This window comes from Onychostoma macrolepis, chromosome 13, assembly GCF_012432095.1.
Source record: "Onychostoma macrolepis isolate SWU-2019 chromosome 13, ASM1243209v1, whole genome shotgun sequence".
Classification (NCBI taxonomy): domain Eukaryota; kingdom Metazoa; phylum Chordata; class Actinopteri; order Cypriniformes; family Cyprinidae; genus Onychostoma; species Onychostoma macrolepis.
In genome coordinates, this window is record NC_081167.1 from 12551306 (window position 1) to 12574697 (window position 23392).

At 35.5% G+C, this 23392-nt stretch overlaps 2 protein-coding genes across 4 annotated transcripts in view; one reads left to right on the forward strand and one right to left on the reverse strand.

The window, feature by feature from the left end:
* Positions 1 to 20: 20 nt before the first annotated feature.
* Positions 21 to 9784, forward strand: abcg8 (ATP-binding cassette, sub-family G (WHITE), member 8). 3 transcript variants are annotated; one of them, XM_058794811.1, is made up of 13 exons: positions 21 to 161; positions 601 to 708; positions 2925 to 3072; positions 3158 to 3396; positions 3478 to 3610; positions 5159 to 5428; positions 5509 to 5671; positions 5805 to 5903; positions 5987 to 6186; positions 6260 to 6336; positions 8185 to 8452; positions 8553 to 8680; positions 8762 to 9784. In XM_058794811.1, exons 1-13 carry the CDS (start codon positions 96 to 98, stop codon positions 8897 to 8899), a joined length of 2037 nt encoding a protein of 678 aa, XP_058650794.1. In that variant the 5' UTR covers positions 21 to 95; the 3' UTR covers positions 8900 to 9784. The 3 variants fall into 3 exon arrangements, with proteins under 3 accessions (XP_058650794.1, XP_058650791.1, XP_058650792.1); XM_058794808.1 differs by having other exon boundaries at positions 22 to 161; positions 598 to 708; XM_058794809.1 differs by having other exon boundaries at positions 22 to 161; positions 598 to 708; positions 5808 to 5903.
* Positions 9785 to 13888: 4104 nt separating this feature from the next.
* lrpprc (leucine-rich pentatricopeptide repeat containing) overlaps positions 13889 to 23392 on the reverse strand; it is a 59114-nt gene continuing 49610 nt past the window's right edge. The window contains exons 32-38 of the mRNA XM_058796223.1: positions 23134 to 23335; positions 20595 to 20725; positions 19564 to 19679; positions 17028 to 17102; positions 16822 to 16906; positions 15986 to 16128; positions 13889 to 14132 (exon numbers count right to left, since the gene is read on the reverse strand). Of these exons, the coding sequence (XP_058652206.1) occupies positions 14061 to 14132; positions 15986 to 16128; positions 16822 to 16906; positions 17028 to 17102; positions 19564 to 19679; positions 20595 to 20725; positions 23134 to 23335 (824 nt within the window). The 3' untranslated portion in view covers positions 13889 to 14060. The remainder of the gene's footprint in view (positions 14133 to 15985; positions 16129 to 16821; positions 16907 to 17027; positions 17103 to 19563; positions 19680 to 20594; positions 20726 to 23133; positions 23336 to 23392) is intronic.

The following is a 23392-nucleotide window of genomic DNA, read 5'->3' on the forward strand; positions in this document are numbered from 1 at the left end:
CTCCTCAGTTTTTCCCAGGACAACAAGAGGAGCAGGTACTTCTCTAAGCGGGACGCCAGACCAGAGGGGCATAGACCCTTTCTACCACGTCCACCATGTCAGACCAGAGTGCTTTCCATTCAGAAGACAGCTTCGGCTCTACAAATGACAAACAGAACAGGGTGAGTTCACCATGAACTAAAACTACACACGCAATCAACACTAAAATGTAAACTATATTCAGAGGATGTTTATTTTGTTTCCATTGTATAGCGTCTTCATTTACACATTCATAACAAGAGTATGGGATAATTTATATCCTATTGATTTTCAGCGAGGTCATTCAGGGTGATGCTGTACAAAAGGCTCCGTTGCATAAATGGACCCTGAACCACGTAGAAGGCTCCAGTTCTCTTATCTGTTAACATTTGAAAAATCTGAAAAATAAAATGTGACCGTAATCAGTTTATGAGCACTGTAATCTTAATTAAGCCTGATAAACCTTAAACTAACAGTACTGACTAAAATGCTCACTGCATAGATCGTATTTACATGTAAATAATCATGTTGTCAAACATATGGGTATTATACTGACATTTGCACTTTATTATGTCTCAGCAGACACAGGGTGAAGACATTCTTTTCTCATCTCCAGAGGAGGACAGCAGTCTGTATTTTACTTACAGCGGAGGTCGCAATGAAATGGAAGTCCGCAATCTCAACTATGAGGTCAGTCTTTTCCATCTCTATTCTTTCCATTTAAAAAAACATTACTCTTCAAAATACAATTTTCTTCCTGTTTTCTTTCTCCTGAAGTTTTAGATACTGAGAGAAGGTCATCATTCATTTAGAAATTTTTTAGGAAGCAGATAAAAACAAAACATATGCATCAGACCTAGAAATGGATATATATGACAGTTATATAAAGACATATATAAATCAAACTAAGTGGCATTTATTAACAAAGAAGAAAACACTTTTCAAAGCATATATATATATATATATATATATATATATATGTGTGTGTGTATATATGTATGTGTGTGTGCATGTGTATGTATATATATATATACATATATATACACATTTTGTTCAAAATGACAAACTTATTTGGTTATTTTCTAGTGATGGACTTTGAAATTAACAAAATAAAAAAAATCTGAAGTTGGTTTAAGAATAGTTGAAGAATGGCTCAAATGTTTGTACATTTTTTTTGAATGTGTAAATAAAAAATGCAATAAGTTCTTATACTTCAATCAAATACAATCATTTTACAACCAAAGCTGACAAGAAGAAGCTAAAATCCAACAAATCTGTCCCTCACAAATTACAGTTTGTTGAGTTTATTAATTATAGGCCTAGGCCAGGCTTCAAATTTTATAAAATATGAGTGTCTCTGCTCACCCTATATAGTGAGAAGAAAGAAAAAAAAGATTTGAAATGCATTTATTTTGTGCTATGTATACTACAAATATTTATATATTTACGTGCTTAATAAAAATACTCTGCAATTGTATACTTTTAGAATACTAAACTTTACTTTAGTATACTTAAGTATAGTATACTTCAGTATTGTCACGTGTTTCGTTCCTGTTTATCCATATTTGGTTCTTCCTGTCCCTGTCCTCATTGTGTTAATTTGATTCCAGGTGTGTCTTGTCATCCCTTCGTTATTCTGAGTATTTATAGTGTGTTCTGCTGTTATATATCTTCCTGCGTTGGATTACTTGTCATTAAAAGACTGTTTATTCTGACCTACTCCTTGCTCCTAAGTATTGTGACAAGTATACTTAAAAGTCTGCTAAACTGGAATAACTAATTCTTAATGCATTTTAATTATACCGAAGTAGTGCTGAAGTCTAACTAAAGATATACTGAGGTATATTTGATTGTACTAAAGTGGAACTATTGCAAGTATACTTCAGGTACATTTTAAATATCTTGTATTTAAAAATTGATATTTAACAAATCATACAATCCTCATCAGTGTTCGAATTGTGTCAGAGCTCTTGGGGGATCCCCTAACCAGACCCCCCACCCCAGCGTCCCCTTCAAAAAATAAATAAAACCTTATATAAATATGATTCATATTTTTTTGTATTGTTATCGTTAAGAAAACCTAATTCTAAGATAAAAGCTTGTTGCGACTGAACTAAATAATTTGAACGGGTGATTTATTCAGGAACGAAACACCATTATGTTGCTCAGAGACACAAAACACTGCTGTGGCTGTGTTTGGAACCATTTTTGTTGGTTAAATAGAGCAAAAATAGGCAATATGGTTTCTAAAACATAAGTCTATTAATATTAACTTCTTGTTTATTGAACTGTTTTATAAAATCATTATACCATTTGTGATTCATGCAGTGAAAGAATGCACTCTAAATGAGCAGTCAGTCTAGCTAGTGTTTAAACACTCATAACATCTCTTATAATCTGTATGATAATTGAATCTCTTACTTTTATCGTATGTACATTTTGCAGCGTACTTTTGTTGCTTATGATAAGGGAATTCATGAGCTTCAGTCCAAACTAAATTCAGCGATGACTAATCTGAACGTCTCTGATTGGCCACTGCATTCCTAAGCTCAACAGAATCGTGTGTGATTGGTTATGAGCAACACTATGAAAACGCCTATAAATAAAATACGATGTAACATGAGCAGGTCTAAATTTAATACAGCACTCGAATATTTCTATTTAATTTTAATTTTCACTAGTTTCATTTTCAAGTATTATAGTTTTACTGAAAAACCATGGGGGTCCATTGATGCTTATGGGAGGTCCCTTTCAATACACATATTAGTGTCCCTTTCAATCAAGTGATCCTTGATCTGAAAAAGTCTGAAGACCTCATGTATGCAATGGCATTCAAACATTTTTAAGTGCTCAAATACTTTTTGAAGCCGATGTACAATGTGATATCTATTTAAATTTTCACACAGGTGGACACAGCCGCACAGATACCCTGGTATGAGAGGCTGTCAGAGTTTAAGATGCCCTGGGAGACACACAGCAACAAGCAAACAGTCATAAAGGACCTAAACCTACGCGTGCACAGTGGCCAGATGCTTGCTGTCATTGGCAGCTCAGGTATATCAAACTGAGTTCTTAAACAAAGCACTTTAAGTAAATAGAAGCATTAAGGAAGCCAGAAAGAAACTAAGTTTGTTTCTAGGCTGTGGGAAGACCTCCTTACTGGACATCATAACATGTCGAGATGAGGGTGGCACCATTAATTCAGGAGAGATTCTGGTCAACGGGAAACCTTCCACACGTTCCCTGGTGAAGAAATGCATCGCTCACGTGCGGCAGGACGACCGTCTGTTACCGCATCTCACAGTACGAGAGACGCTGGCTTTTGTGGCCAAACTGCGGCTGCCTGCGCACTTCACCCAGGAACAGAGAGATCAGCGGGTGAGCAACTCAGATCATGTAACTAGTTAAAGGTAACGCGAGCGTGACCAACTGTCAGACCTGTTTGTTTGACCTGCACAGGTGGACGATGTAATCGCGGAGCTGCGTCTGAGGCAGTGCGCTCACACGCGCGTGGGGAACGACTTTGTGAGGGGGGTGTCCGGTGGAGAGAGGAGGAGGGTGAGCATCGCTGTACAGCTGCTCTGGAATCCAGGTGAGTCTTTAACGCATCAACATGGCTGTGAAGTGAAGACTCGAATGCTTGAAGTCGACATGATAAAAGTCTACTTGACGCTATTTCTTTCTTAATAAAAGATGTCATTGGTCTTACTGTTGATTATTCGTGCACATTACAATAAATAAAAACCGTTTGTCTTCGTAATTAGGCAGTATAAGAATAAGAGTGCTGCAGTTCCGAATATTCGCAGGTTTGTGATTTAGTGATAGGCCAACGGACCTTTTTCACATTTCCGGGTTTCTCAGCAGCAGAAGTTGTCATAGTTGGGTTAACTTCAAGAGCAGTGAGAGTACCACAAATATATATTTTTTGCATTCCCATTTGCTCAAATAGCAAAAGGAAAACTCCACCATAGTGTTTTCATGACTTTCAAAAAAATAAAAAATAAAAACTGAGAGATTGATAACAATAATCGAAACACCCTTGCATTAGTTTTTGTAATTTGATACAAAGGTGATATAATACAAAGTATAGTGTTATAAATATACATACATAAATAAAAAATAAAAAATAAAAATAAATATAAATAAAAAAATAAAACCCCACTTTATTTATGACCGGATTTATGATAGGGATGACCGTTATATGCGTCATGGCAGTCTTGTGAAAAAGGTCCATAATCACGTCAATAAGCGTGCGGGATATTAGCTTACTATTATGCAGCTTTTCAATAAATAAGAAGTTAATATAAAGCAACTCACGACTTGTTTTGTCTATTTTCACTTAGCCATACAGTTAAAGAAGAGCCGCAACACATCCATGATACAATAAAAGACTAGGGCCTTTGATACAGTAATGGCGTTCCTCAATGAATCACTAGTGTGTTCGAACGAATCGGTTGAGGACTCTCTCTTAAACGAATCGATTACTTTGAGACTAAAGTTTTGTCGCCACCTACTGGCGAGAATTGAATCACAATGAATCACATGTTCAATGTAATGACTTCTTGTTCAATGTAATGACTGCTGAAACAATTTTTCTTTTAGTTGACTTCACTTTTTTACAACCTGCTCATTTCCTGTTAGATGAAGTTTTACCTTACAGAATGTTAAATACTCTTTCACATAGAAATAGATTATGAAAGCAAAATGGGTTGCAAACACCACTTCATGCATATTTCTAAACACCTTAAACGAATATTTTCATTACTTGAACTATATTACATGAACTAAAATGAAGTAAAATATAAAAAAATAAACATTTTTAAATTTCAGCTAATTGCCAAGGCAACACCTCTCATTTTAATTTTGTTTACTTTGATGTAGTAAATTAAATAAAACTGAAATAAAAGTAATACAAACTATTGGCTATATATAAAAACAAACAAACAAAAAAAAAAACATAATTATTAAAAAATTACAAAACACAATAAAAATGATTAAATTACTAAAAATGAAAATGGAAGCAGAAATTGTAAAAAAAATAAATAAACTAATTCAAAATATTAATAAAAACTATAATAATATCTCATCATATTAAAATAGCATTTGTCAAAACCTTTGCTTATGTTTTATGTGTTTTCAGGTATTCTCATCCTAGATGAGCCTACTTCAGGTCTGGACAGCTTCACAGCCCATAATTTGGTCATTACATTGTACCGTCTGGCTCGAGGGAACCGGCTGGTGTTGCTGTCAGTCCATCAGCCTCGTTCAGATATCTTTCAGCTCTTTGACCTGGTGGTGCTCTTGTCTTCTGGCTCAGCCGTTTACTGCGGTCAGGCCAAGGACATGGTGCCTTACTTTACTTTTCTTGGGTACCCGTGTCCACGATACTGCAACCCCTCTGACTACTACGGTGAGTGGGACAGAGAACTGATGTCTATAGATGAGCGTGTGGTCCAGTTGTTGTGTCTGAACTGTGAATTTCTCATGCAGTGGACTTGATAAGCATTGATCGGCGCAGTCCTGAAAAAGAAGCAGAATGTTTGGAGAAAGCCAGGATGTTAGCGGCCCAGTTTGTAGAGAAGGTGAAGAACACAGAGGATTTCATGTGGAAATCAGAAGATTGCGGTTCTCTGGCACTGGATGCCCCTCAAAGGTAAATTTCAATAATCACATTGGTATTTGTTCTTTCACACTGAGGCTTTTTCTTAAATCATTTATAATAACCTCTCATACTGTATTAATGAAAATGAAAAGCACAAGAGCTGATGATACAGTTTCTACCCCAGCAGTGTTCCTCCCGTCTCCATGAAGGAATCAGTGATCACAGTTTCCAAACAGAAGGATCGCCTGCCGGGAAAACTGCGACAGTTTACAATCCTAATCAAGTAAATAAAGCGGGAAACTCTTTTTATTGCAAAATTTTGTCTTCTGAAAGCTGTTTCCATTACACCCCTGTTATTTTTTTTAGACGGCAGGTATTTAATGACTTCCGGGATCTGGTGACGTTGGTGGTTCATGGTTTGGAAGCCTTGTTGATGTCTCTGCTCATCGGTTTCCTTTATTTCGGTGCTGGGGATCAGGGTCTTTCTGTCCAAGATACGGTGGCTTTGCTCTACATGATAGGAGCTCTGACACCCTTTGCTGTGGTGCTGGACGTCATTGCAAAGTGTGAGGAAATTACAGAAGATTTATTTATTTATTTTGGTGTACTTCCAGTGGCATAATATGTTGTTTTTCACAGGTCATTCAGAGAGAGCCATGCTTTATCATGAACTGGAAGATGGCATGTACTCAGTCACCTCATACTTTTTTGCCAAGGTAAATAAACTGCATTATGTAAGAGCTTGAGGAGTGATAGTGGTGTCGATGTGTAGACCTTTGGGACATAGCAAAGTTTCACAATTTTTTTTTTTTATGAACATGTAGCTACAGAGTCAAAATTATTGATTATTGATGATTATTGATATTTTGACTTGGGTTTTGTAAAATGCATTACATCAGATGCATGATTTAACAATGTGTAATGTTATTAGCATTTAGCAACAATGTGTAATGTTATTAGCATTTTAACATTAGCATATTACCACCTGTCCTTGTTTACATGTTCTGGACAGACTGTCAGTTTGTGCTTTAGTATTTAGTGAGTTACATCATTATGCCGGTCTTTCTGAGTGAGTTATTTGAATTATTCACTTAACCATTTTGTTCAAATGCGCTGATTAATTCAGGGACTAAACAACACGGTTGTTATTGTTAACTAAATGTAAAACTATTAAAAATAGTTTTTGCTAAGTGAGATAAAGCTGAAGTAAAATATAAATATTAGATGAAAATCTTTTAAGATTAGCTTAAACTTAAAAACTTCTTTGTAATGAAAATTTGAAATGTTTCATGGACAACTGAAATAAGCTGAAATACTAAAATTACTAAAACTGAAATAAAATAAATGTAAAATAATATTAAATTAATAAAAAAAAAAAAAAAAATATAACACAGATAACAAAATTACTAAAACTAAAGTTAAAATGAAAACTAAAAATAAAAGTTAAAGGAATAGTTCAACCAAAAATGAAAATTTTGTCATTTACTCACCCTCATGTTTATGAGTTTCTTTGTTGAACACAAAAGATATGAAGAGTTTATTTGCAAAAAACAGATAACTCTGTTTTTCTTTTTTAATTTTCAAAGATCATGTTTTTTATTATGTTATCATGTTTTTATTGTGTTTTGTGTTAGTTAGCTGGGTTTTTTTTTGTAATTTTTTAACCTAGTCAAAATAACCCAACTGCAGTTTGATTGAGATTAATTGGAATGCACAATGAAAAAACATGATTTCTGAGAATTGTTAAAAATGGAGTTATCTGTTTTTGCAAATGAACTCTTCATATTTTGAAGAACCAAACAATTGTTGTAGGGATGCACCGATACCACTTTTTCCAGTACTCGCCTGATACCGATACTTTTATTTTTGGTATGAGTACAGGAGCTCAGTTTCGGGCCCGATACCCGTTACCAGTATCGGTATCGGTGCATCCCTAAATTGTTGGTCCCCATTGAGTTCCATAAGAATAGAAGTCAATGGGGACCATCAACTTTGTTTACCAGCATTCTTCAAAATATCTTCTATGTTCAACAAGAGAAAGAAACTCATACAGATTTGGAACATGATGGCGAGTAAATGATAACAAAATTTTAACTTTTGGGTGAACTATTTCTTTAATCCCAGATATTAAATGACTAAACAAATGACAGTCTTTATTAATGATTCACTGAATCATTCCCTGAGTTCTATCATTCAAAGATAGTGATTTATTAGAGAACAAAATACTGCTATAGTGTTAAAAAAAAAGCAACTAGCAAGTGTGTCTAAAATGTAAGTACTCTATATTAACTCTATGTTTAGGCAATTTATTAAAGCCATATACCAGTCTGTTGAATTTAATAGACTTTAACCATTCTATTTATTAGTAAATAAATGTTTCTTCTAGTAAGACCCTTAGAAACAGAAACTTTTGAACATCAGTTACATTTGATTTACATTTCAGACAGGGGTGAATGACATGACAAGGAAAGGCCATGAGTTGAATATTGGCTCCTGTTTGGCTATTGGACTTTGTCAGCTCTTGACATTAAATGAGATACTTCAAACTCCAGTGTCTCTTTCAGGTCCTTGGTGAGCTACCAGAGCACTGTGCCTTTACGCTGGTATACGGTGTGCCCATCTACTGGTTGGCTGGGCTCAACAGCGCTCCCGACCGCTTCCTGCTCAGCTTCCTGTTGGTGTGGCTGATGGTGTATTGTAGTCGCTGCATGGCCCTGTTTGTGGCGGCAGCCCTGCCAACATTGCAGACTTCGTCTTTCATGGGCAACGCACTCTTCACGGTCTTCTACTTGACGGCTGGCTTTGTCATTAGTCTGGAAAACATGTGGCTGGGTAAAAGCATCATTGAGCATTTTATTTCAAATTAATACTAGATTCAAATCTGCAGGATTTTTTTTAAATTAACATATATTTTCATTTTCATCACCAACAGTGGCGTCTTGGTTTTCTTACATATCCTTCATGCGCTGGGGTTTTGAGGGAACGCTGCAGGTTCAATTTCATGGGACTAGAATCCCAATCACTATTGGAAACCTCACTGTAGAATTCGATGGTATTAAGGTGAGGAACGCTGACATATAAAATGCACATCTATATGGTTTCTATTCATGGATGCCGTTAAGTTTTCAACTTTGTTTTCAGGTTGTGGAGATGATGAACATGAACCAGTATCCACTGTATTCCTGCTACCTGGTGCTTATTGCTGTTGCTTTTGTTTTCATCCTGCTCTATTATCTGTCACTCAAATTCATTAAACAGAAGTCCAGTCAGGATTGGTGAGGACAAATCAGCATAAAGTCTGGTCCACACTGCAGCTTGTTCTTGCCAATCAACATATAAAATGCCCATCCACAACACAGACCATTCTCAAGTCCAAATATGGCTCTCTCCACAACAAATATATTATGTCAAATATGTTGAGTATATATGTAATATTTTACTACCACTAACTGCCGCTGGATGGCAGTAATGTACTATGTTTCCACACTCTTTTAAGAGTGCGGCTGTCTCTGCAGCATGTAACAATTGTACATTTCATTTATGTATTTTCTCTTCTTTTCTTTTGTAAATCAGAATCGTGTTTGATTCCACATGCCTATTGTCATATTTTTAATGCAGCATGATGTTAAACACATTTGAGACTTTGAGAGAGAGCGTACATTAGATGTACATTTTGCTTCTGTAAATCGGTCTAATCCCTTAGCTTTTTTTCTTCTTTTTTTCCCCTAGTTTATATACTTACATTAGTAATTCATTTTGCACTTCATGCTTAATACTTTTTATATTATTATTATTATTCTTTCTTTCTGTTAATACATACATGCACTGTCTATTTGTAAGCAGCCCAGCTGCAATTGCTTTGGCAATACAAATGTATAGTTTTTGTCATGCCAATAAAGCACACTTGAATTGAAAATTTAATTGAGAGAGAGAGAGAGAGAAACTATAACCAGAAAATAAATAAAAAAGAACTACTGATCTGACATTACTTCTATTGAGCAATTAAATGAATAACACAGGGTCAATGTCACAGAGGGGCGGAGCCAGACATTATAAACATTCGGGGCTTAGTCCAAATGTAGTTCCCGTCCACTCATTTTTAGAGTAAGGGTTTGTTCCAGTTTTTCAATATAATGTCCATAAATGTCAAAAAGAGCTAACATTAGATAATGTTGCATGCAATGTCAGCTAATGTTCTTTGACAGTGTTCACACACCATAACAAGACTCTACATTCAGTTTTATTTGCCCTCGATTGTGCCAACATTTTCACTGGCCCAGCCAAAAAAAAAAAAAAAACGCTAGATAGATAGATAGTAGCCTATCTCTGCAAGCGCACTGAACTTGCAATGAAGGAATACAATCTAATGTATGTTAAACAATTTTTAAAACTAATACAATAACTAATACAATCTTTGTCATGGAATACACTTATGTGTTGACACTGAGTTCACAGTTTTACTATCCATCTTTTCGTTAATCATTTTTCAATATTTGAGGTAAATCTTAAATAAACCAAAACATTTAAGATAGGCTATCTTTTGCTGCGTGTGTAGTTAATGTGTATAAAACGATAACTAATCGCTCAAAAGTCTGAAAATTCCTGTATATTTTTACTTATCTGTCAAATCTGAGGCGTTGCTAGGTTGCGTGCGTTTTGCTCGACTGACTGATATTCCAGTCTGTTCAGAAACCATAGACTCTCGAGCCATTCTTTCAGTGAGTGAGTCGACGGAAGGGGAAAAATAAACCAAACGATATTTTAAACATTTTTCATCAATAATCATAGTTGGTGTGTCGTATCCATATAGGCTATTATATATTTTAGGCCTATTAGGTAATTCATCAGTGCCCGTTTGTCATGTATAACCAGGGAAGGTTATTTTTTAAATGTATTTCACTACAGATTACAAAATACATGCTTTAAAAAGTAATCAGTAATGTATTTCGTTAGATAACTTAGGTTTAGTAACTTAATCTAAATACTTTAGAATACTTTGAAATAGCCTATAAGCTAAGCACAAAGGAACACATTAACTCGTCTTGTTTTTATGTTTTCTCTTTGCATTTTTTAACAGCATCAGTTTTCCACAGCATTTCTAACAACAACAACATGTGAAGTGGAGCGGTCATTTTCCGTTCTTATTCATAAATTGGTTATTAAATCAGACGAGCTTACATATGTGGAGAGATCTGGATCTGCGGTTTGTCTCATTTTATAAATCAAATTGCATCGCTGAGAAAATGGATGCTAAATGACTACAAAGCACTGCACAAAACCGTGCAGCGCCAAAAGCCGCAATAATGGAAAGCAGTAGGCTATTCGGTTTCTATTTTCTATTCCATTCACTTGTATTTATGTAAGTTATATTGGTACATCATTTACTATTTCATGAAACTATAGTTAATGAAGCCCAAATGCCACCTACAGGCACCTTATGTGAAGTTTAGGCTGGCGAAATGGTGACGTGAAAGGACTTTATTATAGGTTATTACCATTTTTGATAATTATGCAGCATTATGAAAGTGTCTTATGCTCATCAAGCCTGCATTTATTTGATTAAAAATACAGAAAAAACTGTAATATTGTGAAATATTATTACAATTTAAAAGAATGTTTTTCTATTTTAAAATACCTTAAAATATAATTTATTCCTGTGATGCAAAGCTAAATTTTCAGCATCATTACTCCAGTCTTCAGTGTCATGTGATCCTTCAGAAATCATTCTAATATGCTGATTTATCATCAATGATGTAAACAGTTGTGCTGTTTTTTTTTTGTTTTTTTTTAAACCTGTGATATTGTTTTGAGGTTCAGTGATAAACAAAAAGTTAAAAAAGAACAACATTTATTCAAAATTTAACATCCTTGCTGAATAAAAACTAATTTCTTTCAAAAAAATAAAAAAAAAAAAGAATACTGACCTCAAGCTTTTGAACGGTAATGTATATTGTCACAAAAGTATTTTAAATAAATAAAAAATATTTTAAATAAATGCTGTTCTTTTTTTAAAAACTTTTTATTCAAAGAAACCTGAAAAAAAAAGTATCACAGGTTATAAAAAATATCAAGCAATAAACTGTTTCCAACATTGATAAATCAGCATTGCATGAAATATATTTTAAATGCAGGCTTGATGACCAAAAGTGACTACTTGGAAAAATATAAAATAGTTTTTTTTTTTTTTTTACATTGCCCCTATTTTACATTTGAGCCCCTGCCCCCGAGGAACTCTCTGCACGTCCCTGGACATAACACAAAATACTGATGACATAAGACGAAAGTCCAAGAAAAACAAGAACGACAAAAGTTACAACAATGACATACTAAGTCATAATTGTAAAAATGTAAAAAAATGGGAGATTCTCAAATTTCTGTTGTATAAACTTAAAACGACAAGTTGAGAAAACTCAAAAATCTGCTGAAGCTGGTTGCCTTAAAATTTTAAGTTTGCTTAGTTGGCTTTTTTTACAGTGTACATGAAGTATCAAAATTATGAGAGTGATGATTATGACAAGTCGAAATAATGAAAAAAGTCATGACAAAGTAAAAATGATGAGATAAAAAGTCATAATTACGATAAAAGATGAAAGTCTAAGAAAAACAAGAATGACAAGACGAAATAATGAGATACAAAGTCATGACGTCAAAATTATGAGATAAAAAGTAAAAAAATAAAAATAAATTTGACTTTTTGTCATGACTTTGGCATCTCATAATTGACTATCTCTTTTATCTATTTTATTTCATACAATTTAGACTTTATTTTTTATTTTATTATGACTTATCCACAATCCAATCATTTTACTGTTTACCACACTGTTATTCTTCTAGCTATTTACCAAAAGCAGCTAATTCATCAGAGGTCTCGCACAATCACACAAAAAAGCTCAACCTTTTAAAAAAAAATATTGATGAATTGTGGATTAAGTGTTTATAAATGCACACAGATGTTAGATTTGTTAGGGTCTGTGCTAACACAAGGTCTATAAAAATGTTATGTATGACTTGGTGGATCAAATCCAGTGATAAGCTTTTTCTTTCATCTAATACAATGTTCATGTGTTTTTGTATTCATCACCATTACTTTGCCCCTCTGCTGGTCATAAATATGGTGGACGAGTAGTCTTAAAATATCCGACAGGGAAAAGTATAAGCAACAATGCTTGTTAAAATGAAGGACATGCTTGTATAAGATTTTAGTACAAGTTTCTGCAAAGACAAACATGGCAGATCCATTTGAAGAAATATATTTTAAACTGTTTTGATATCATTTATATATCATTTTAAAATGTAATGATGCTAGTGAGCTTGCTAAGAGCTCTTGAAAGATAATGTCATCGGCTTTTACTGTGCCGTCTGCATTTGGCTTGCACAAATCCTCTCAGAATGACAGTCTCCCAAGCTTCCCGACAGAGGAGAAAACAGCCGTCCACCTCCCTTTGAGACAGCCAACTGCAAGAGTATGAGCTGCACTGAAAAAAAAACACTCAAACATGCAGCAATGTTACATAACCTTATAGAATAATAAATGCTGCCGTTGTTAATAAATGTTCAAATCAGTGCTGCTCTTTTGAACTTTCTATTTTTAAAGCATCCTGAATTTTTTTATTAAAAATACTGCCATGAGACAGGTCGGAGGTCAAACCCACACTAGTAAAGACACCAGAAAAGAAGAGCTGGTGCTCCAGCAGTCATGCAGAGATCTCTTAAGACTTCAGCTGATAGCCACTGGATGGCAGCAATGTACTGTTCAATTTTGCAAGAGATTATAGCTCTGCTTTGGTAAATATCCATAAACAGCTTCTCTTTGTTGCAGTCTAAATGTTTATTTATTTAAACATGTAGAAGATTTTACTGCTTAAAGTTTGTGCCAATATGGCTACATCAAAAGTACACAGGTATACACTTTCAAAAAAAACTTTTTTTTTGAAAGGTTTTGTAAGTCACACCAAAAAGGAATTTGTGTTTTAAAAGCTAGATAATGTACGTTTTTGCACTTGTGTTAAATCCAGAAAAAACAACAGGATGCATGACAGCTTCCATCATTGCTCCAATGAGATGTTTATTATATAGTATCTATTACTACATAACGAAGCATAATAGGAGCATTTCGCAAATCACCCATGTGTAATATAATGCATCTTCTATGAACATATTTGCATTTTCAGAGTTCAAAACTTGAATTTTGATAAAACATCTCTTCTGCGACAAACACTTCAGGAACAAACAAAAAAGATGAAAAAAAGAAACTTATGAAAAAGCCACTAAAGTTTTGGGTTTACATTTATTTGCATAAATATCTATGTACACATTAACCATTTCATGACAACATTATGAAGGGCAAAAAACAAACAATCACAGTATAACACACAAGCTGTGCACATCTGTTGAATGTAAAAAAAGAAAGAAAAAAAAAATGACGAAAGACTTTTTTTTTTTAGTTGTCGGCCAGCTCCATGGAATCGGAGTGCTCCTTCTTCAGTTTGTCTGCGTAGAAACGAAAAGACTCCTGCAGGACAAAAACACAGCATTTTTAGATATTTTTAGTCAGTAAAAGGCTAAACTAGACAAAATTGTCCAATATAATTGTACTTTGAGTGCATGTTGTGTTGTTTTTCAGTGGGTGCTGCGTGTAGCTGTGCGTTTCCCGCCCTCTGGGGCAAACTAATAACCACCACACGGTCCAAACAAATCTTACGCTCTCGTTTCATCTTACAAACCGTATTAATTCACAAATAACATATTTACTCATTCCCCCTCCCGTAATTAAGCACAGGCGCCTGTAAACAGCACTCGCTCTCTATTTTTGGAAGGTGAGTGCTTTTAGAAGATTACCATTTCTCCAACAATGTATATTCCCTTATTAATGGGGTAATTAAAGTCGATAAATAACAGCTGCTGTGTACGAGAAATGAGGCCAGATGTGAGCGGGACCTCAAATCTCTCCTTATCGCCTCTCTCCGGAGACTCTTTGTACTGTGGTATTAGCGGCGGCCGTGGGACCGGAGGAAGAAGTGGAGTTGAATGGAGCGGGAGGGAGTGCTACCTGAGATTGCTTTGTGAGAACTTAAAAGGTGCACTGAGAGCTTAGCGGTGCGTGAGGGGGAAGGGTTTGTAGATGGCTGGCAGGCTCCTCTAACGCTGGTGGAAAACACCGGAGCACGGTTCTGACAGATGGTAAATAATACACGAAGAGCGTGAGGTGGACTCTTAAGGTACTGTAAAAGTAGGGGCATTTCAGGTGAGCAATATGACATGAAACTGGACTCTAATCAGCTAGTGCTTGACCAGCTTCAAAAATGGTTATTAAATAAAGCAGCTTGACATCCAATCACTGCCCACACAGTGTGTACACAGCATTTGCAGTTCATGAAGATGCTCATGATTTGAAGTGGGCAATTTGTTGCATAATACTTACATTGTACCAACCCTATACTTCTGAACAGTAAGTTTTCAAAAAAAGTCTCTTATGCTCATCAAGGCTGCATTTATTTAATCAAAAATAGTCAAAACTGTACTATTGTAAAATATTATTAAAATACAATATTAAAATAACATTGTTTTTTATTCAGGATTATTTGGATTTCTGAAGAAAGTTTAAAAGAACAGCATTTATTTTAAACAGAACCTTTTGTAACATGTCTTTACTAATCACTTTTATTCAATTTAATATATCCTTGCTGAATAAAAATATTCATTTATTTAAAAAATAATATTAATTACTGATCCCAAACATTTGTAAGAAGGGCTAAACAATATACACTATATTTGTGATGATTTTGCTAGACATGAAATCACAAATATCACAAAGAATTTGGCCATAAAGTTTCCTTCTACACTTTCCAGCTTTTCACTTGAAAGTGTTGAGACAGATGTTTTTTAATGCATTCCGAATTATATACAGCTTCAAGTTCAAGTTCAGTGAGTAAGATCAAAGTGTTCATTGAATTGAACCGATTCAAAACTCTAAATGAACAATTTGCCTGCATAATCATTCAAAAACGTTCAACAAAGTCTCTGTGGCAATTTTAAGCAAAAATATGTAGGTAAATACTGTGCTTAATTACACTGTATAAATAATAAATATTTTTGGTATTACATATACAATCTTGTGTTCATTCAATAGAAAATAATTCTTAACTACCACATTTTTTAATTATTTTTGACTACATTTTTCCTACACTGTAGTTAAAAAAAACAAACATTTCAATCTACGTTGCAACATCTACTTTGGTTTAAATGATTCCTCTTATTTAAGAGGGGAAAAAAAATATCTTTTTTTATTTAAGAAAAAAAACCAAAAAAAAAACTCAGAAGTGAATATTCAATATGCATTAAAAGTTAATGAATACTGATTATTACCGGAGGCTCTTCAAAGGGAACAGTTTCTCCAGCTTCCTTGTATAGCAGCGCCAGTCTCTTGAGAGTCAAGTCATCAGCCTTCACCCCCTCAGCCTGCATGCGCTCATACAGAGCCTTCGCTGAACTGAAGTCCTTGTCTAAACCTGTTGAGAGTGAGGGAGAAAACATGCAATATTTCATTCTGCACATATCAGGCCTCATGAAATAATAATGCTGTAGAGGTCTCCAAGTACTGAAACGTGTTAAAGTTCTCACGGTACGCTGGCTAAAGTAGCCCTCATTAGAAAACATGTGTTTGTATAAGCAAACGTGCCTCCTGTGAGTCAGTCAATGCGTTCTGCTTGTTGAATTTTTAACTGACAGACTATTAACTGACTAGTTTTGCTGTGTGCCTAAACAGCGGGTGACTCGAACAGGCCAGCCAGATGAATGGAGTCTTAAGGCCATTGTCCACCAGATGAATCATGTAGCTTTTAACAGTGATCATGCAATAATGAAACACATATTCAATGACAGAAGCATAACAACAGGTGCTGCTCCAGACGAGTACAGAGTAACACAATAGCACCTTAATAACTGTTTATATACACACACACTACCGTTCAAAGGTTTGGGGTTGGTAAGATTTTTAATGTTTTTTTGAAAGACTCTTGATCAACAATATAGTAAAACAGTAATATTGTGAAATATTATTACACTTTTAAATAACTGTTTCAAAATGTAATTTATTATTAATAGAAAAATTAATGATAATACATAAATAATAAATCTTACTGAGCCCAAACTTTTAAATGTTAGTGTTTATCTAGCAGTGTTGATGGAAACAGTGGTCTTACCATAGCATTTCACCAAATGTGAATAGATATTCTCCTTCTCTGTGAAGTCAGGAATCAGCTCAGACAGAGCCTTGATTTTGGCAGCCTGTACAGGAATGAAAATAGAGTGTCTTTATTCACATACTGTGTAACTATATTGCATAAAAGCTATGTACATACACTTAAAGTTCAGAGCATGAAGACTAGAACAAACTGGGTTTGTTTACCTGTCCCGGCCGCTGAGCCGCTCGCAACATGTATGTGAACATTGTGTCCTTCTGCTCATTGACACCCGCACAGCGCTAAAGCAATCAAAGAAGCACAAGAGACATTTACCGTGTGTGTGTGTGTGTGTATGTGTGTGTGTGTGTGTTCACATGCACGCACAGTATCTGCCCTTGAGCAAAACATAACCCCTTGCTATAAAAACAATTATTTGTATTTCCTGTATCCACACAGCAGGCAGTTAAAAGGCGGCAAAGGGGAGCATATGAAGGTGTGTGTAACAGCATGATGGAAGCGTGTTTTTGAATGTATCCATCTTCCATTACATCCTTTAGCACTCAGTGCAGCGCTCTATAGTTGAGGGTTAATTATACAGCTAATAAGGGAGTCAGGCAAATAACCACTTATTTCTTTATGAAAATTAAAATGTACAGTGTCCGCCCAATTTAAAGTACAATTATCTACACTTAGCTGTATAAAGGCTTTGAATTGCATCGGCGTGCTCCTGAGCTTTCAAGCGCCAGTGTGCAATTTTCACACTCTTTCACAATCAGGACAATATAACACAAGTTAAACGAAGGCGCAGTGAATTCTGGAAGGGTAAACTGTGCCGTACAGAAACTGTAGGTCTTGAGAAGATTCAACAGCCTGTGTCAAAAATAAGATATTAGCAGGTATGAAGAAATCAGACTTTTATAGGAATATTATGGGCACCTTTAAAGCAAGCATAGACTAAACTTTTTTCTTGCAATACAAGTTACATCGACAGCATTTGCGGCATAATAGCAATTTAAAAAAACGTTACAGTATGTTACAGTAAAATGTTACAGTAAAATGCTTCAAATGCAGGTAAACAGGATCATGAACTTTAAAAGCTTCAAAACAGTATTGCCTGCTAAAACATTTAATTACAATACAGAAATTACTATTATTTATCATTTCAATTATACTTTCTAGGTTTTTCATGACCATGGTCTGTTCTAGAGCTTCTGACAATTTCTGTGTTTAGACTTTTCTCGAAATAAAAAGTCTCTCAATTTCTTTCTTGGTTTACCATCTTTATATTAACTTTACTGAAAATGGAATTACATAGTTTAAACTAGTTTCATGTTAACACAAAGTGTAAAGATATATTTCACCCAAAATTAAAATTCTGCCATCGTTTATTCACTCAAACCCTTAAGACTTTTGTCCGTCTTTGAAATACAAATGAAGATATTTTTAATTAAGGCTTGAGAACCTGAGAGACTCTCTCCATTGCAAGTCAATGTAACCAAAACGTTTAAGCTTCAAAAAGTTCATAAAGGCATTGTAAGAGTAATTCTTTTTCAAAATATGGTAAACAGCAGCTTAACCATACTTTGTCACACAAGAACAAATACGGTCATACGGTTCTCGCATGCCAAGCAAGCACATTTGAGCTTCCATTTACCATTTTCAACTATGTGCATAGACCAATGTTTATATGTACTGTAAATAAAAGCCTACTCATCATATAATCCGATCATGTCTTTTCAGAAGACTAAATTCATATGGATTACTTTTGAGATGTCTTTATGAACTTTTTGAAGTGTGAAAGTTTTGGTAACATGGAATTTCAATGGAAGAGACAGAAATCTCTCTGGTTTCATTTAAATTATCTTAATTTCTGCTGCAAAGATGAAGGAAGTCTTGTGGTTGGTGTATATTTTCTTAATCTTTCAAACATTCCTGTTTATTGTCTCCATTGCAGGTGCTTTCCTCTAACAAAATGTACCTTAATTTGTAATTAACCTGGAAAATGCTGCTGTAAAAAAAGTCTGAATCTCTTCTGAAGGAAAACATCATCCGGTCTTGTGTGTTTTGAAATCGCTGGACTGCCCTGTGCTTTCTCTGGGTTCAGCGCCAACGAGGTCACATTACAAGCCAGTCGTGAAAGCTATGCGTTTCTCTTGCATCTGCTAATTTAAAAGCTGAGGGGTCTGGGAGGCTTTTAACTGGCTGCTATATTAAAATGAACGGAGGCTGAGGTGGGCAGAGTGCCTTCACGACAATCAAAGCAATTAAAACCGCAGCTCAGCAGCTTCACTCCTGAGAGTTACTCTCAGATGCGATTCACGACACCTACAACACAGCGAACAAGACCAAACCCAATATGCTGATCTGAGACTTTCTGTAAAATCATCTTTTGATATTTAGCATTCCATCTCGGGGACGCTGAGAAGCAAAGCTTCCTGTTATTTCGAAATCTCAAAGGATTTTACTCACTCCTGGGTTCAGTGGTACCTTAATGCAGCAAATTTGTTCCTCAACTCTCTAAAGTGCTTTTTGAAAGAGGGAGAGGAAAGATCTTACTTGAACAAGAGTATCTAAGCATGCAAAAACGACTGAATGATTAAAATATGAGACAGGGAGAGGTCAGAACGAGCAGCGATCACTTGAGATGGAATTGTAGTTAGCGACAGGGTCAGCTATTTCCAATACCAACTCAAATTAGATTCAGCAATTTAGCAAGGTCACTGAGTCCTCATGCATATCTTGGTTTGTGAGAGACGGTACCTGCAGGAGGAACTTGGCCTCTTCTGTCCTGCCCATGTCCAAGTAAATCAGGAAGAGGTCTGTAGCGGCTCTGTAGGAGGCAAAGTGATTGCAGAGCCTTTCCGCCATGGCACTCACTGGACGTAGAGAGAGATGTCAATCAATCACATGCTTCGACGGTGATTACTATGTTACAACACATCAGTGGGTGCTGTAATGTTTCTCCAATCCAGAAACTCACAAACAAGGGCTAGAAGTCCGTTCAGACATACTCACAGAACACAGCTGTGTATCAGTGGCTCTCAACCTTTTCGACTTCAAGAAGGCCATTTGAAGACTCCTCTGTCATGCAAGTACTATTCCTGTGTAGTATTGGTTTTTAAATATAACCCCTTGTAATCTTTTAATCAAAAACATTAATGTGCCACCATTCCCTTGACTTACATGAAATAATTTTGTTTGCAATGCTCACGTTCTGCGATTCAATCAAATGGATGGACAAAAACAGGTAGCTATTGCGTTTTTACTCTCATTCAATAGCCGTTTTACTCTATGTCAGAACAGGGGGAAAAAGTTGCTCATAACTTCCATTTCATGATGACTTAAACTAGGAGTGTTAACACTAAAATAACTAACCAACTGTATTTGAAATAATATTAAAATAAAGAACTAACTATGTTCTTCAAAACAACTGCTGCTTATGGGACAGATCGAAATAAATGTCAGCTTACTTTAACATGACTTATTTTAAGTAATTTCTTAAATATTTTACTATCATCTTGCAGCCCCTTTCTCTGTCAGAAAAAACAGCCACTGGTGCAAAGGGGGGCATCTTTGTATTGATCCCTAAAAAAGTGCATGCTACTACCATGAACTTTCCTAGGGGTAAATAAAGAACAAAAATGACCCTTTGAGACTGCTCAAGTGTTGTTGTCCCCCTAAAAGCACAATATTTGCAGAATTATTTTTTTTTTTGGAGGTGTTGGAAGATTGCTGGGCATCTCTGGTTGAGAACCACTGATACTGATGAAGAGGTGGTGTATGGGTCTTACATTTATCTAGTACAGCATCGTTGTCGGCATCTAGAACTTTGCGGAAGACAAAAGAAATACTGAATTTCTGATTCTCTGTGTTCTGGATGTAAAAGGTCTCCAACAGCTCCACCGCACTGTCAATGTCCTCACTGCAAAAGAGAAAAGAGAATTCATACTTGGTGTTAGTGACTTGAACAAATCCCTTTATAGAGCCAGAAACACTCCACTCACTTTGTTAGGGATCCAATATAAACATAAGACATGCCTTTGAAAAAAATCTAAATCTGTTATGAAAGCCCATGCCTCAAGAATTCAACACATACAACACATTTGTGCTACGAACATGAATGATTAATAATTCTCATGGCTGGCATGACAATTTTCCAAGTGATCAGTCTAAGAATTTTCACCTGGTTTACAAAATAAAGCAATGGGTAAAAAAACCCCCCAAAACCCAATGTTTGTTTAGAGTTATACTGAAGGAGGGACCAAAGCCATATTTAGAGACTAAAATATAGATTCATAGGCAGCCCTTTTTGCATCCAAAAAGATAACTTTGGTTCAAAGTGCATAACTAAAGAAAGGCAGTCAGAAAAAAGCAAGCCATGTGAAAATTTCCATTCCATTTCTGCATCCCTTCCATCCCCGACCTTCATTTACAGAACAGTAAGTGCATAAAACTTTCATCGGCCACATTAATATTCTCGGCCCAGCCACAGATTGTCATTCCTCGCCATTCCCAAAGTCTTAAGACAGTGTAGGACAGCGGAAGAGCAGCGTTCCTCACGGCTGATTGGGCGGCTTGCCGTTTGCGTGGCTTCGTCCTGTTGGGGTGAACTCTGACCCCCGGGCGGACCTAAGCAACAGTGACACGTGTGCTGTGTGCGGCTGAGCCAAACTGACTGGTTAAGAGGCTAGACGGGGCTCCGGAAACCGGCCACCACATTAGTGCGGCCCATTGTGAATTATTCAGACTACATAGTCATAGCCATCACAGCAGATTTGAGCCTTTAATAATAATGGGTGGAGAGGGGTGAAGGGGATGGAGAAAAGGTAAGATGAAAGAACAGAAGATGAAATTGAGGTGTGAGTAAAGGCCATATGAGCGGACGGTCCTTTGCAGCAACAACAAACCTTCGATGACACCAATTTTTAGTCAAGGTCAAACCACAGAAAGGGCACATTTTGTGTTATTTACAGAAACAAGGGTGCTTCATTGTTCTTTTCATGAATTTGTTTTCACAAAAATAACCAAGAAAAGTTTGTGCGGGTGGAATCTAATCTCACCCGCCAGACAGTCTGCTAGTGCTCCCTTTGTTAGAAACACTGAGCATGTGGTTCAGAGTTTCTGAGATAATACATCTATAATCAAGTCTTTGTCATAGTCAATCACAGTCTTAACCTCGGTGTCATCTGCTTCCCTCCAGCTGCCAGGTATGTGGTGCCAATTTTAGCTGCATTTAATTTAACTGTGCATCCACTTCAAAAACATCTGAACGACTGCTCATCTCAAGTATTGTGAGCAGCTCTAGTAGCTGAGCCAATGAGATCTTTTGAGTCTTGTAGCTACACAATAGACTTTTGTGCATTGCATTGATGCCATAATGTTAGGGTGTTCTAGGTGGTTGCTTCCACTAGTGTCTATTGATATTCTAGTTATTACAGATGGTTCATGTCCCAATGTATGTTGTTCCTACGCCTTTTGACCAATGAATGAACTGCCATGATTTTTCAGTTGACCTTTTCAATTGTTCATAATTACAGGATTAAAAAAGACATTTTTTAACAGAAAAATTGTTTAGAATAGATTGAGATTATTATTATTATAAATTAAATTATATTTAATGTATTATAAATTAAATAACTCATTTATTATAAATTAAATGAGACATTTTATTTATTATAACATAAATGAGATTTCTCATTAATTATAAATGAAATAAGATACGTCTCCATTTTCATGTTTCAAGATTTCCAGAGAGTTTAAAAACTTTCTGGATTTTCTATGGCTGCATAATACACTACCGTTCTTAGGTTTGGGGTCAGTTTTTTTTTTCTTTTGAAATTAAAGAAATTAATACTTAAAAAAAAAACAATTATGCTGTTCTTTTGAACTTTCTATTCAACAAAGAATCATAGTTTGTGCAAAAATATTACACATCATAACTGTTTTCAACATTGATAATATTAGATATTTCTTGAGCACCAAATATGCATATGAGAATAATTTCTGAAGGATCATGTCACACTGAAGACTAATAGTAATGGCTAAAAAAATGCTAAAAATTTCACTTTGCCATCAGTGGAATAAATTACATTTTACAAAATATTCAAATAGAAAAATTTTATTTTGAAATGGAATATTTCACAGTATTACTGTTTTTTTAATCAAATCAATGCGGCATGAGAGAATACAAAAAACATTAAAACAATCTTACCGACCCCAAACCTTTGAACAGCAGAGTAAATCTATAGGATTTGCAGTTTTGTTTAGTAAGGAGTTCATAAGCGATAACAGCAAATCTTGCTTAACCAGAAAAAAAAAAAAAAACCTTACTTTTTAATATGAGCGAGAGCAATATTGTTGACAAATAACATGCTGGACAGCTTGATGGAGCCTAAAGTCTTCACCAAGGTCTCCACTTCCTGGATGTCCTGTGTCTTTCCTTCACTTGCGAGACCCTGGACCAGTCGAGTGAGGGCGAGCTGAGTGGGCACCTGGTCAGCCTGTACCATGCCCCTAAGAGTCCCCATGGCATCTGTGAGAGAGATCATGTGGTCAGGTTTAATAAAACAAAGCCTTGGAAGAAATTATG